Consider the following 15,465-nt stretch of genomic DNA (forward strand, 5'->3'; position numbering starts at 1 on the left):
CCACAGGGTGGCGTAGGTTGACCGGCTGGAGAATAATGGAGAGGCGTGGCCCCTGTTTCGTGTTAGAACAGGGGTCTTCAACCTTTTCAGGCCAAGGACCCCCTAGCTGAGAGAGAGAGAAAGCAGGGACCCCATTATATATTGTATACATTTTCCTTTTTTGATTTCATAGGCAGCTTCATAGACTTGTTTCACAGCACTATCATGTTGGATTCATGTTAATGTGTATTTCCAGACATTTAACCATGTACTTAATGTACCCCCTAGGGCAGAGGTCTTCAACAGGGGGTCCGGGACCCCTAGGGGGTCCTCAGAGTTACTACAGGGGGTCCGCCGAATCTTTGTGTGATTTTCACATTAACCACTTCAACCAAGCATCCCTATTCTGAGGAGAACTTTAGCCAAAAATAGCAGATCTACAAGCACACAACGCCAACGAGGCGTTGTGCGCTTGTAGATCTGCTATTTTCGGCAAAGTGGTTTAGTATAGGGGGAGAAAAGAGCAGGCTAAGTACAGAGTGAAAGGTCAGGTATACTAAGTATTGTTTAAGTGCATGGTTAAATGTCAGGAAATACACATTATCATGAATCCAACATGATAGTGCTGTGAAACAAGTCTATGAAGCTGCCTATGAAATCTATCAAAAAAGGAAAATGTATACAATATATAATGGGGTCCCTGCTTTCTCTCTCTCTCAGCTAGGGGGTCCTTGGCCTGAAAACGTTGAAGACCCCTGCCCTAGGGGTCCCGGACCCCCTGTTGAAGACCTCTGTGTTAGAATAATACAGTGGTGGTAAAAGTACTTACTTTTTTTTTTACTTAAATAAAAGTATCAATACTGTCATGTAGAAATAAATGTACTTAAAGTACCAAAAGTAAAAGTAGCCTACTCATTATGCAGAATGTTCCATTTCACAACTTTTCAAATGTGTGAAATGTATAAAAAAATATATTTTGAAAATAGCAGATCTACAAGCTCACAATGCAAAGGCATTGTGAGCTTAGATGGCTGTTTTCAAATAGCCAAAGTTTAATAGGGAAGACATGTAGAAATGTATAAATACTCTGTTACAAGTAAGAGTCCAGAATTCAAAAATGTACTTGAATAAAAGTATTGGCATCAATATACTGTACCAAAAGTAAAAGTACTCATTATGAAAGAATGTCCCTCGTGGTGCAAAGTACTTTTGCTGCTGCTGTGCTAAAGGTAAATCTTTGCTATACTGGTTTTACAGCAGCATTCACTAACTAACTTATAAACACCCAGTGCTGCTGTCTCTCTAAAAAATCTATTCTTTCACTCTCTGCTGTTTATTCTGTTGCCCGCTTTGCTTTCCCTTCCATTTCATTAAGTACAAGTAAAAGTAGGCTTATAAAAAAAGTAAATTGCTCCAGTAAAATAAAAGTACCTCAAAACTGTAAAAAAAAAAGTATATGGTACTTTCCACCACTGCCTATATATTTATTTGTTCTATTAAAGCAGGTGTCGTTTTGGATGAAAGCCAATGACTCTTGCACGTGAGGGAGATTTAAAGATGGTTGCACTCCTGTTTACTAGTCCCAATTTTGTTCTGTTCAATACCAATGATTATTTTATTTTATTTTCCATGGTTTCTCTTTCCAATGCCAGCCCTGCTCCTTGATGCCAGTCAGTTATATAATAAAGTTGCACAACTTTAACTTTAGCCTCGATATCCCTCAGCAAAGCAATCTGGCATAGGCCTAAGGGACATTTTTTTACAGTGGGGCAACGCACCTGGAGCAGATAATAATTAGGCTATATATATATACACATATATACACATATATATATATATATATATATATATATATATATATATATATATATATATATATATATATATATATATATATATATATATATATATATATATATACATATATATATACATATATATATATATAGCGCCAACAAGTTTGAAAACAGAATACAGCTTTTCAATTTCAACATTGAGTCAACATTACAAGTCAATGCATTATGCAATGTAACATATTTTATCCTTTTGATAATGGCCATGGGACATTGGTGAAGCGTTGAAATAACATGTAGGCCCTATATGACTATGTGAATAACATACCATAAACATCATATCATAAAGCAAGGACAGGGGCCCAGAAAACTAACCAATGGGCCCCTGTCCTTGCTTTAAGAATCAGGCAGAACTCCAGCCCTAACCTCTATACCTAATCCCAACCTGGATCTTTTTCCTAAATGTAACCTTTTATATTCCATAAAACAACCATTTATTTTGCGAGGACCAGGAGAATTGTCCTCACTTGTGGTGACATCACATGTATAGTTACATGTACGCGCACGCACGCCCGCACGCACGCACGCAGGGCCGGACTTACCGTTGGGCTAGGGTGGGCTGCAGCCCAGGGCCCCACCCCCTGCGCGCGCGGGGGGCTCAAACAAAATTCTAGCCCAGGGGCCTCAACTCCTATGAATCCGGTCCTGCACGCACGCACGCACACGCACACACACACACACACACACACACACACACACACACACACACAGTTACAACTGCCCATAATATAATACTAACAGTTGAACAGAGCTTGAGAGGGAAATTGAATTATCAGCTTCACCCAGGTGAGTGCTTCCCACAGGGTCCTTGGGGGGGTTCCAGGGGGTCCCCAGCTAAATGTGTTAGCATCACAATAATTTTATACTTTGTCTATTCAAAAATAGCAGATATACAAGCTCATAGCGCGGCCATTGAGTTCAATGGACAGGTCACATGCAGGTGGCGCCATCTTGGGAGGTTTTCAGCAATTACTTTGAATGGTGTGACGTCACGTCCTCTTTCTATATTACGCTGACACCGGGCTGCCATGGTCCAATCGTAACGATCTCTTACCTAGGCCTCCCTCTCTGTCCTCTGTTCACCTGCTGCTCTGTGTAAACAAACAAAAGAGCGTGGGAACTATAGTATTCTAGTAGAAGGTAGAGGGCCTGGGGTGTAAAATCTAAAATAAACACAGTACAAGCTGAACTTTGGGTCCCTTTGCTTCTATGCTTATACCTTGTGAGGATGAGACCTTTTGCGGCTGGGAAGCAGTACAGAGGCGTTTGTAAAAGTGCAACCAAAAGGTGTGTTTATTCACCGACATCAAACGAGACAATACAGTAGCTCCAACACAGGTGACAGACATGGTGTTGCCTGGCTCTCATTCTACCTCCAACTGAACAGGCTTGTTACTGGCAGCCTTTTATACTCAGCTGGAGCCACTGAGGCAATTAGGACTCCACCATGTTAAGGGGTAAATCAACATCTGTATACAAATACAGAAATATATAAACACAGAAATACATATAACATTAACTCTCATAAAATATCTTAAAACTCCATGAACTACACCGCTAATGATTCTTGTGGTGTAGTTCAGTACAAGTTTAAACTATCCCAAAAAATAATAGGCCTAATATAAAATAACATGCTATCTAAATGACATTTTAACCTTTGCATGATGTAGAGCAGTGGTTCTCATAGTAGGGGAGTCCAGGGACCCCCAGGGGTCCCTGTATGAGGTGTCAGCTGGTCTGTAACTCAGAGAGTGTACAAATGGAACCAAATGGACCCGTGAAACGGGTTCATTTGGTTCCATTTGTACACTCTCTGAATTAGGCTTTTTCAAATTCAAATTCAAATTCAAATTAAATTTCAAATTCAACAAATTCAAAAATAGCAAAAGTAGCAGATCTACAAGCTCAAAATAAAACGTGTGTTTACAACTTGTAGATCTGCTACTTTTGATGCCTTTGTGTGACGCTGTAGTTTGATCAAGTAGGGTGTTTAAGTGTATTTTGATGCCAATACTTTTGTACTTTTACTAAAGTAGGCTACATTTTGAATACGGGACTTCTATTTGTAACAGAGTATATAGTACATTGCAGTATTGATACTTTTACTTAAGGAAAACATCAGAGTACTTCTTCCATAACTGCTTGTGAGGACCTCAAACCTTTTTTACTTTGTTTTGCCATTTTTAACTATATAAACCTAAAGCATGACTTACATAAGAATGAATCAGGCCTAGCCTACAGTACTGCAAGCCTAACCTCTAAATACCTAATCTTGAAACCCAACTATGAATCTTGTTCTTAAATGTAACCTTTTATAACTATAAAACAACCATTTATTTTGTGAGGACGAATGTTACAACTGCCTGTACTAACAGTTGAACAGGGCATGAGAGAGATTTACATGCTCAGTAACCATAACACCACATTCATGCAAATACCCAACTGTAAATGTTGATCTAATCTTTAGTCATAGTTACACTGTGTGGTGTTTTAGCTGTGTTTGTTTAAAAAAACATGGAGAGTTTTTATATGTTGGCTATTCAAAAATAGCAGATATACAAGCTCACTGCACATGCCACACTGCAAGGTTGTTGTTGTTGTTGCTTTTTGTTTTTTTACATAAATCTTTATCATAAATAAATAGTACAATTTCATCAATGTCCTCAACCAATAAAAGGATAATTAACCCCCAGTTAGCTTCTCCATTCACTCTAATCTGCTGTTTCATAAGCTACATCAAGTCCACCGCCCAAACATCCTAAGATGATGCGAATATCTAGGTTGTTTTCTACAGTCTGTGACATGCCTTTATACCAGGGGTCTTCAACAGGGGGTCCGGGACCCCTAGGGGGTCCTCAGAGTTACTATAGGGGGTCCGCCAAATCTTTGTGTGATATGATTTTTTTTTTACCTTAACCACTTGAACCCTAGCATCCCTTTTTCTGAGGAGAACTTTAGCCAAAAATAGCAGATCTACAAGCTCACAACGCCTCGCGCTGCGAGGCGTTGTGAGCTTGTAGATCGGCAATTTTTGGCAAAGAGGTATAGGTGTAGAGGGGCAAAAAGAGCAGTACCAAGTAAACAAAAAAAGTTGAATCTGAAACTAAATTTGATACAATAGAGGGGTCCCTGCTTCAACTCTCTCTCAGCTAGGGGGTCCTTGGCCTGAAAAGGTTGAAGACCCCTGCTTTATACAGTAACAGCACTGGCATCAACAAACACTTCATAGCAGAGAAGCCTCTGTTCCTTTTTTAGCTTTTCACCTTGTAAACACTAGAGGGTGATATAGGCTCGATGCTAGAGAATATGATGCTGTGGTCCTTTAACATTGAGCAGGTATTGTAGAATGCACTTTTTTGTTTTTTTTGTTTTATGTAGAGTAGCCCAAAAAAGATGTACACCCTTTTTCTCCCCAATTTAGTCGTTACTCGTTATGCCAATGAATTCCTCCCCACACACATTTCTGTGTTGTCACTGCTGTCGTATCCTAATGACTCACCTGCCAGTGAGGAGCCCCCACCGGGAGAACGTAGAGCCTTCGTCCTACACCTCCCGCACAACACTCCCTGCTGACATGTGCCGCCGCCCCCAGCCCATATAGTACGTGCATTGACCAATATCACCCTCCCCGGCCCCGCCCGGCTTCCCTCCCCCGAACACGGGTCAATTGTGTTCGTATAGACGCCTGACAAACCCGGATGCACCACGGTGGATTTGAACCCACAACCTCCGTGGTGGTGGGCAGGGACCACTGTGCCACCCGAGGTTAATTGCAACCTTATGCAGGACCAGTAGCCTACTGTAGTGCCATCATGTGAACACGATCAAATTAGTAGAGGGGTTAAGACCCCCAGAAGCAGGCTGTTTAGTCATGATGCAAATGTTGCCTTAGCGCCGTAGAAAAGAAAAATATAGGCAAACAACTCAAAACCTCACACACCTCTCTTCATTTATTCTTTTTTTTTAATGTTTTAATACTTTTATATTTGTATTTTTACATGTATGTCTGTATTGTATTTGCTTTGTTCAGGACCCCATGAAGACTAGAGGCCCATGCATGTGTCTCAAATGGGGATCCTTTAATAACATAAACCTCTCTCCTTGGTTGAGGGTGTTTATTTGTAGAGCACATTTCAATGACAAAATACTTTATACGAAACATTAAGACTGTTAAGACAAAGTGCAAAATATTATAAAACAAATACATTGGAATTGAATTACAAATAAAAACAGAGTATAGAATAAAATAAAACTGATACAAAGTTGCAGCTGCAGTTTTCTGGGAGTATGTGCCAGACATGGTGCATACAACCTGAGCCAGCGTAAAAACCTGAGAACTGGAGTGATATAATTCACTTTCGTGGTTATTAGTAACGACTACTTTTTGTAAGACTGGCCGTAAAGACATTAATGTGGTCAAGTCTACTGAGGATGAATGCATGGACACATTTGTCCAAATCCTACTGAGACACAAGTCAGTCCTTGATATATTGTTAAGGCAACAGAAGGATGACTTTGTAATTGTGTTAATGAGGCTGTTCAAATATGACTACACCAAGATTTCAGGCATGGATTGCGGTTCTACCAATACTGTGATTGAAGCTGAGCACCGACTCTGACACCGACTTTGAAATCATTCTTCCATGCCTCCAAAAAAGGTGCTTGTGTTTGTTCAAAGCAATTCCTCAGTGCTTGTATTGGACCGTAGGCTATAGTCCAAGTCATTTATGATGTGTCTATACATCACAGATCCAGTCCAAGGGTTTCATTGTCACATGCAGTTTACAATACTGTGCCCTGAAGGAGGGGAAAGGAACTGGTTGGAATAACGTGTTCCTTCCTAGCGCTACATCCAACCAGGGAAACTCTCCCCTGTCAGGTGACAAGAAGCTCAGTTGGCTCTCATGCATTGAAGGAGGCATGAGCTCGGCTCTGGGCTCCCTAGGCTGGCGGGGGGAGTGTAGCGCCCAGGATCACTTAGATAATTGGCACCGGGTGAAAAAGGGTTACAAAATCGAGAAAAAAATACTGTACATGCTTTGGCTTTTTGGCAACACAGGTAAATGCTTTGAAATAATCCAGGTAGTAATGGTAATGGTATAGCGATGGATCATACAGGTAGATTACCCCAGTGGTTCTCAACCTTTTCAGGCCGTAACCCCCCAAAAATAATCATGTTTGAACTGGGGACCCCCCACCCTGATAAGCACTTGGAATGTAGGAGTTGAGGCATTAAATTTAGTTTGATTCGGTTCCACCGATAAACATTGTGAAAATAGCAGATCTACAAGCTCGCAACGCCTCGCAACGCGAGGCGTTGTGAGCTTGTAGATCGGCTATTTTTTACAATTGTTGCCTCAATTTGGCCAATGTTGTTTGTTGATTACTTTTGATACAGTAATGGTCTTTTTCTTTTCTTTTCTTTTTTTTTAGGTATTAAAAATGTCTTAAAAGTCCTTAAATTGTCTCTTCACTGTCATCTGGGGACCCCCCCAAAAGAAAATCATGTGGGGACCCCCCTGAAGGTCCCGACCCACAGGTTGAGAACTGAATTGAATACACAGGACCACAATGAAAATAAGCCCTCAGGGCTTTTTGTGTTATCCTTTTAGCACCATGGGATAATCCTATAACACTGTACTGTATTTGCAAACTGTTAATAAAGTATTCAATCAATCAGAAACCACTGGCTTAACCCACCATTTCAAACCCTGGCCAAACGCCTCTAAAGTTCAGTACGGAATCGTAGAGCGGGATTCTTCTTCATCTTCGTCTTGTAGTCTTCATCAAAGCGTTGACTCTGGGCCTCGGTGAAATGGTTCTTCCAGTCGCCAACCTTTCCTGGGGAATCAGAAACACAAAGATATAAAAACCGAACTGTTCATTTTCATGAAAAGAAAAAAAAAAGAGTTATGTGATTTAGTCACAAGCTCTAATACAGGGGTCTTCAACGTTTTCAGGCCAAGGACCCCCTAGCTGCAAAAGGGATGAACCAGGGACCCCCTCTATATATTGTATAACATTGTGTTTCAGATAAACTTTTGCTGCTCTTTTTTCCCTCTACACACCTTTAACTCTTTGCCAAAAATCTACAAGCTCACACCGCCTCGCGCTGTGAGCTTGTAGATCTGCTATTTGTGGCTTAAGTTCTCCTCAGAAAAGGCATGCTAGGGTTCTTTCTTTTCTTTCTTTTTCCTTTATTTATTCAGGGAAGCCCATTGAGAGCAAGCTCTCTTTTTCAAGGACGCCCTGATAACAACATATAAAATATATACATAATGAGAAATAAAAACAAACAAACGTGGTTCAAGTGGTTAATGTAAAAAATATATATAAAGATAAAAATCATATCACACAAAAGATTTGGCGGACCCCCTGTAGTAACTCTGAGGACCCCCTAGGGGTCCCAGACCCCCTGTTGAAGACCCCTGCTCTAATATGTTTAATTGGTTTCACTTTCAACCTTGTGTCCCTACAGTATAAGTGGAAAAACATTCTCCAAAACATCTTCAAAAAGGTACTAAATCTACAGGTCCACAACATGTTGTGTAGCAACACGTGGGCTTGTAGATCTGCTATATTCGCTAATTTTTATATATACACAGAGAGAAGTGTGTTGCTGCTTTAAAATCAAATAAAAAAGATGGAGATACAAGACCACCCTTCTCCCACCCAACAGTGATGATACAGTATACAGTATTAAGCTGAATCTACAGGGGATGATTTGAACAGATATTGATGCATGATGAACATTGATATTTTGAGCACAGGTTATAGTTCACACTGAGCACTATAACTATAACAATATAGTTTTACAAATCGTTCAATGGCAGAGTTCACACCAGCTTTGAAAAAATTACAATTGCGAACAATGTAGTTATAGTTATGGTTATAGGTATAGGGCTCAGTGTGAACGGCCCTTTAGAAAGGGTTGTTATACACGGGATGGATCTCTGTACCTTTCCTCATGAAGGGGGACACAGTAAAATCCATAATTTGGACGGTGGAGTAGTTGGCCATTTTATCCTTCTTCATGTTGTCAAACTGGGATCCTGTTGTGACTCTCTCCTTCTCCTCAGCCGATGGAGACAACCCCAGAAAGGAGCACAGTCTGTCTATCTCTGTTCCAGTATCCTGTCAACACAAACAGTCAACAATAACAATAATAATAAACACAATATTCAACAACAAGGAAAATATAAGGTAATAATCAAGGAATAGCAGCATTATAAAGCCATTTAGACCGGGACAGAATCTGTGTCATTTTTTGATTTCTTTGGCTATTTTTTGAAAATTCGTGGAAAAAGTGTGTAAATCCTTGAATATGTATTTTTTAAAGCGAACATTTTGTTCGATTTAAACTTCTGGGGGTCCCTGGAACAAAATATTTAGAGATGGGGGTCCACGGCCAGATACATTTAAAAAAACAATAATGTTAGGATTTAGAAGACATTTTGTAGAATCCACAAAAGCAAAGACTTGAGTTACAAATGTTTAAAAATATATATTCAAAGATTTGCACACATTTTCACGATTTTTCAAAGAAAGCAGATCTACAAGCTCAGTGCCGCTATTCAAAAATAGCCAATGTACAATTTTGAATTATGAAAAAGAACTGAGAACTACTGATTTAGAAGGCATTTGTAGAATCGTCCTCAGGTCTTAATAGCTTAAGACAGTTTGTATGTTGGTCCTATAGTGCATGACGTGCTTGTTGTGTGCAGATTCTGCTGCGTTCACACGGGCAGATACAAAGATACACAGAGATACAAAGATACACAGATACAAAGCATATTTGTCGCTCTGTCGCTTTGTGTCTGTGTTGCTCAACACGGCCGTTGACGTCATCAAGCGCTGGGTCATCGGAGCTACAGTTATAGTTTTGTATCTATGTATATGGAAGTTGAACCCAGATCAACTTCATTTTGTAGCTTTGTATCCTTGTATCTTGTGTAGAAGCTACAAACATCGGATGTATCTTTGTATCTTCAGGTCGCTGGCTTCCATTGAAAATGAGTGGTAGCATGTATCTTTGTATCTGCCTGTGTGAACGCAGCATTACTCCTATACTGGTTAAAAACAACTGTAGTTATTACAGATGTTTCTAGATGTCGAATGATTGACTTCTGTAGGTGAGAAAACAAATACTCACTCCCTCACTCACCTCTATCAGATCTTCATAGAACATGTAGTGGAGTTTAGAGTGAGTCTGTTGCTTCTCCCACCAGCCGTTTACATGGTCATACCAAGATCCAAACACCACTGAAACAAGAGCACAACACATATGGATCACTAAAGCTATAGTAGAATACACCCACATACAGTAGACACACACATAGACACACATTCCCATCGGGGTCGCCACAGCAGATAAAAATCTGTTTCCATTTGGTTCTGTTTTTCTGCGTCTTCCTCTGTCACTCCTGCCACCTGCACGACCTCTCTCACTGCATCCATAAACCTCCTCTTTGGCCTTCCTCTTCTCCTCTTACCTGGCAGTTAGTTCCATATGCAGCATCCTTCTCACAATGTACCCCTCGTCATCCCTCCTTCTGCACGTGTCCAAATCATCTCAACCTCGCCTCTCTCTTCATTTATCCGCAAACCTTCTAACCTGGGCTGACTCTCGAGTCTCTAATGTAGTCATTTCTGACCTATGCCACCTCCAGCTCCGCCTCTTGTTTTTTCGTCGGTGCCACCATTTCCGAGCTGTGGAGCATGGCTACCGTCTTCCCTCTCACTCCTGCTGGTACCCTTCTGTCACAAACCACTCCTGGCAATCACTCCAATCACTCACACACTGTTACACATTCAGGTACTTTGTTTCATGGCACTCACTCACTCTTTCCCTCCATGAATCTGTTCAGAAAGCTGTCCCAGTCTCCTGGCTCTGGCTGGAGCATGTTCATACGATCAAAGTGATAAAAGGACACCGCATTGTCTTTGGCATTCCGAGCCACATAGACCACCTATACAAAGAGAAAGAACGTTTACACTATTGTAGTTTGGCAGTTGGAGGCAGTGTTGATTTCGTTGACTAAAACTACGACGAAAAATGTTCGTCAACTACCTTTTTTCACTGACGAAAACTGAATAAAGACTAAATATATTGACAATTTCGTCAACAAATAAAAACTAGACTATAATCTTATGATTTTTAGTCGACTAAAACTAGGCTAACAGTGCAACATTCCAGGTGACTAAAATGTGACTAAAACTAAAAGGAATTTGATTCAAAAGACTATGACTAAAACTGAATCAGAATTTGCTGTCAAAATCAACACTAGTTGGAGGTAGGGTTGTCGCGATCATGACATTTGAACTGATGACAGTGATGTTACATAATACTGTACCCTGCAGTTTTGCTCCCAGAAGGACTTGGGCACAAGCTGGACTGGCAGGTGGGTTTTGATGAGGCGAGGGGAGGTTGGCAGCTTATCTGCCAGCTCGGTCCCTTTGAAGAACCCAAGCAGAAAAATGCACATTTCAAAATACAAAAATAGACAAACATAATGTTGGCCCTCTGTATACAGTATGTACTGTATATGGGATCAAAGACATTTTGAGGGGCTAAAATGTACCCTTTCCAGGGTACAAAATAGTTTTTTTACGGTGCATTTGTGGTCTTCTTTTCACATTTAACAAAACATGAATGTACTATTTATTGCCTTTTGGAGACAATTGCAGTTAGATTGAAAAGAAGTTAAAATGCTGTGCTTAGAGTTGAAGACCAGTGAGTGATCCTATATGTGTATGAATACAGAGGCGTCAATTCAGACAAACGTAGGAGGTAGCAAACACGCAATAAATCAAGAAATAAATAAATGTTCCAAAATGTGGATGCCATGTTTTTAAAGTTGTTAATGAATGTAATGTTTCGGACAAGGAGAATCGTGTCTATAACATGCAGTATGTCACATGTACCGTAGCTGGAGAGTGTGGATTAAGGTGCACTCACCGCCAATCCAAAAAAAAAAAGAAGGTGGAGAAAATATGCATCAAAGAACTGAATTTGTGGTTAACTACTTAATCCCCACATGAGCTCTATACAGTGTCTTTTCTGTTTTCTGTTATTGTGTGGAAAGCTTTCACAGAACATTTTCCTGCTGGGGTTTAAGTGGTTAAATGTGAAAGCTAGGGGGTGGCACAATTGCCGTCCCCTGGAACCCCAAATGACGTCCCTGTATGAATATGATCTTTTGTCCCAACCTGGAGGGAAAGGAGCCGCATAGATCTCCAGGAAGGGGACTCTCTCATGGATAGGTTTGGACGTCTGGCGTTCTGGAGATGTCTGTCCAAAATGCAGAAGGTCAAGGATATAAGAAACCCATGTGGTTCCTGGAAGTCAAATATGTAACATTAGAATACAATATGTGTCAATCATGTAGCCTACACAAAGTGCATTCATTAACATACTGTACAGCACAGTACAATCTTCCATTTGTAACACAGATAAATGGTACTCTCTCTCTGGGTTAAATTAATAGTGATGTACAGTATACTGTAAGTGTTTTTTCATTTATTTTAGTTAAAGGAGAATTTTGGACTAAGTTTTTCTTACCTTTTCTATGATGTTATGATATGTTAGGATGAATGGTACAGTAGAAAAATTTCATAACTCCATCCCGGGTTCACCACAGCTTAAAACGTGCACGGATAGGCCTTGCGCTAGATCGCATATTTGAATAGCTTTTTTTTCCTTCTTTTTAGATCTGACGTTCATAGTGACAGAACACTATGCAACCAAAAAGAAAAAAAAAATCTCGCTAGACGAGATTGAAATCTCGTCTAGCGAGACTTCTGTTTTTTTCTTTTTGACAGTGTTCTGTCACTATGAACGTCAGATCTCACCAAAAAAAATATATATGTGATCTAACGCAAGGCCTATCCTTGCATGTTCTAAGCAGTGGCGGACCCGGGATGGAGTTATGACATTTTTCTACTGTACCATTCATCCTAAGATATCATATCATAGAAAAGGTAAGAAAAACTTAGTCCAAAATTCTCCTTTAAGTAACAGAGGTCTCCCCGTCTCTACAGCTTAGTGATGCTATAGCAGACATAAAATACATGGTCAGGCCAGGATATCTATTTGATCAGTAGAGAAAACCCAGGCTACAGGATAAACAAGTGAAATTGAAAGTGATGATGAACTGGAACTCTGATCAATCGTCGTTGTGGGGTCCTCTCACCCGATGGGATAAAATTGGTATCCCGACATGAAAAGGAATTTTCAGTTTTTACTTGCCAGGGAACAGGGAGACCCCTACTGAACACTCAAAACAATATGACACCCTTTTTTAAAAACCTTTTTCACCTCATATTTTTTTTAAACAGCAACCCGAGTCTATACATATTTACAAACACATCACCTGCTTTTGGATAAGTAGCTATCAGAATGTCATCTGGTCTGGCTTTGAAGTTCTGCAGATTGTCCCAGTTGTCAGTGAAATACGTGATCATGGAGACTCCGTGGAAGTCAAACAGTGTTGGGCGAGGTGGTTTCTCCATCTGTAAGAGTTTACGTTTGAGCTCACAGTATGTTTTCTCACTCAATAGTAAACAAACCAACATACAGTATACCAGGGGTCTTCAACCTTTTCAGGCCAAGGACCCCTCAGCTGAGAGAGAGATGAAGCAGGGACCCCCTCTATATTATATAAAATTGTGTTCTAGATTAAACTCTTTTTTTTTTACTTGGTCTGCTCTTTTTTCCTCTACACCTATACCTCTTTGCCAAAAATAGCCGATCTACAAGCTCACACTGCGAGGCGTTGTGAGCTTGTAGATCTGCTATTTTTGGCTAAAGTTCTCCTCAGAAAAGGGATGCTAGGGTTCAAGTGGTTGAGGTAAAAAAAATCATATCACACAAAGATTTGGCGGACCCCCTGTAGTAACTCTGAGGACCCCCTAGGGGTCCCGGACCCCCTGTTGAAGACCCCTGCTGTATACGTTGTCACAGGCCCTGTAGTCTGGCTTAATGGGGCCTGTGTGTACACACGCCTATATACACTGAAACCATGATGAATCTGCCAGCACAGTCTGTGTTAGACGGATTTCTCGGCAGACCCCCTTCTGCAAATAAAAATCTAATACATTCCAAATATTTTCTTTTCAAGATCTTTTTGAAAATAGCAGATCTACAGTACAAGCTCACAGCGCGTTGCGGATGAGACGAGTTGTGAGCTGGTAGATCAGCTATTTTCAAATAGCCAATGTATATACCGTAGGTTTAAAGTGCTCATGTAGCCTCGTCGCTTCTTTTGGGCTTATTGTCATAGACCTGGTTGCTTATTTCTCTCACAAAATCTGGCAACAGTTGTGAGCCCAACAAGTCTGTCAAGAGAATAACGGACCACTGAAACAGGCTCAGTGCAAAAATAACAAAAACAAACGTAATAATGCTTTTTACATGAAAACCTTAAAGTAAGTACTTCACACAAAATGACGCCCTGCAGCTGCCTCGCTGCCCTTTTCACCCTTCTTATTCCCTCTATTTGGAATGTGTTCTCTCTCTTTCCTGAGGGGGGGCCCCATGGTCATATCTCAATCTCCTGTGTGTACAAACATGGCCTGACATGAACCACATGGGAGGAAGGTATTGTGTACAACCCTCTGACATTCCAAAACAAAAGACCAATGTAGCCCTTAAGTAAACTTTTAAAGGAGGAGTTCAACCAAAATATAAGTTATTTTCCATCACTTACACACCCCATGAAGTTTTGAATTCATGGAGAGTTTTTTGTTTTTGTCGCATTAGTCAATAGGAGACTCAATTGACCTGCATTTCAAGTATTGGCTCAAGAATGCGACAAAAACAAAAAAATCTCCATGAATTCAAGGCTTCATTGGGTGTGTAAATGATAGAAAGTGAAATGATAGAATAAGTAATTTCTTTGGGTGAACTACTCCTTTAAGAATAATATTGCTTAAGGAGAATTTACCCCACTATGTGCCATTGCTTTTGGTCATTTATTGGGATATGAACTTTTACCTTGTAATTAATTTCAAATCTAAAACACACATTATACTACAGTACCCTGTCTTGTGAAAGACCTGGAACGCATCTGTGACACTTTAGATTTCTTTGGCTATTCAAAAATAGCAGATCTACAAGCTCATAGCGCGGCACCGAGTGCCGCGCTATGAGCTTGTAGATCTGCTATTTTTGAAAAATCTTGAAAATATGTTTTTACATTTTTTTCAGGGTTTATAAAACATTTTTAATTATCGCCTCAGGTCTTAAAGGGTTAGTATGAAGTCATAAGATGCAGTCACTCACCTGACCTGGCTCAATAGATCAAAGCGTGAGCAGTGCCGGTCTCAACTCCAACTCCAACAAACCGCTTACTGAGCAACAACATGCCCCCAGATGACATTATGTAATTTCCTGATATGACTGTAGGCGTGTACCTATTATGTCACACACACACATCCGTTTGTATTACTATACTTGTGAGGACAGCAACATTTTAGGACAGCATGGTGCACGACACCAGCACACAACTCGAGTCTAATTAAGGCATTAACCATAACCCTAACCCCTAAACATAACCTCTTAATGTCTAATCCTGACCAGAATATGTTCCTAATTGTAAACCCAACTCCCCAAATCATCTTTAACCACGAAAAG

General features: G+C 40.3%; 1 protein-coding gene across 2 annotated transcripts; it reads right to left on the minus strand.

The window, feature by feature from the left end:
* Positions 1 to 5,932: 5,932 nt before the first annotated feature.
* On the minus strand, positions 5,933 to 15,237 carry LOC311053859 (cytosolic sulfotransferase 3-like). 2 transcript variants are annotated; one of them, XM_084069597.1, is made up of 9 exons: positions 15,115 to 15,237; positions 13,205 to 13,343; positions 12,042 to 12,170; positions 11,186 to 11,286; positions 10,675 to 10,801; positions 9,997 to 10,094; positions 8,792 to 8,966; positions 7,366 to 7,673; positions 5,933 to 7,116 (listed from the first exon to the last, which is right to left on the minus strand). In XM_084069597.1, the coding sequence occupies exons 2-8, from the start codon at positions 13,341 to 13,343 to the stop codon at positions 7,558 to 7,560; spliced, it is 885 nt and encodes a 294-aa protein (XP_083925723.1). In that variant the 5' UTR covers positions 15,115 to 15,237; the 3' UTR covers positions 5,933 to 7,116; positions 7,366 to 7,557. The 2 variants fall into 2 exon arrangements, with proteins under 2 accessions (XP_083925723.1, XP_083925724.1); XM_084069598.1 differs by having other exon boundaries at positions 15,120 to 15,194.
* Between the last annotated feature and the right edge of the window lie 228 nt (positions 15,238 to 15,465).

This window comes from Gymnoscopelus microlampas (assembly GCF_963454915.1).
Source record: "Gymnoscopelus microlampas genome assembly, chromosome: 10".
NCBI classification, from domain to species: Eukaryota; Metazoa; Chordata; class Actinopteri; order Myctophiformes; family Myctophidae; genus Gymnoscopelus; species Gymnoscopelus microlampas.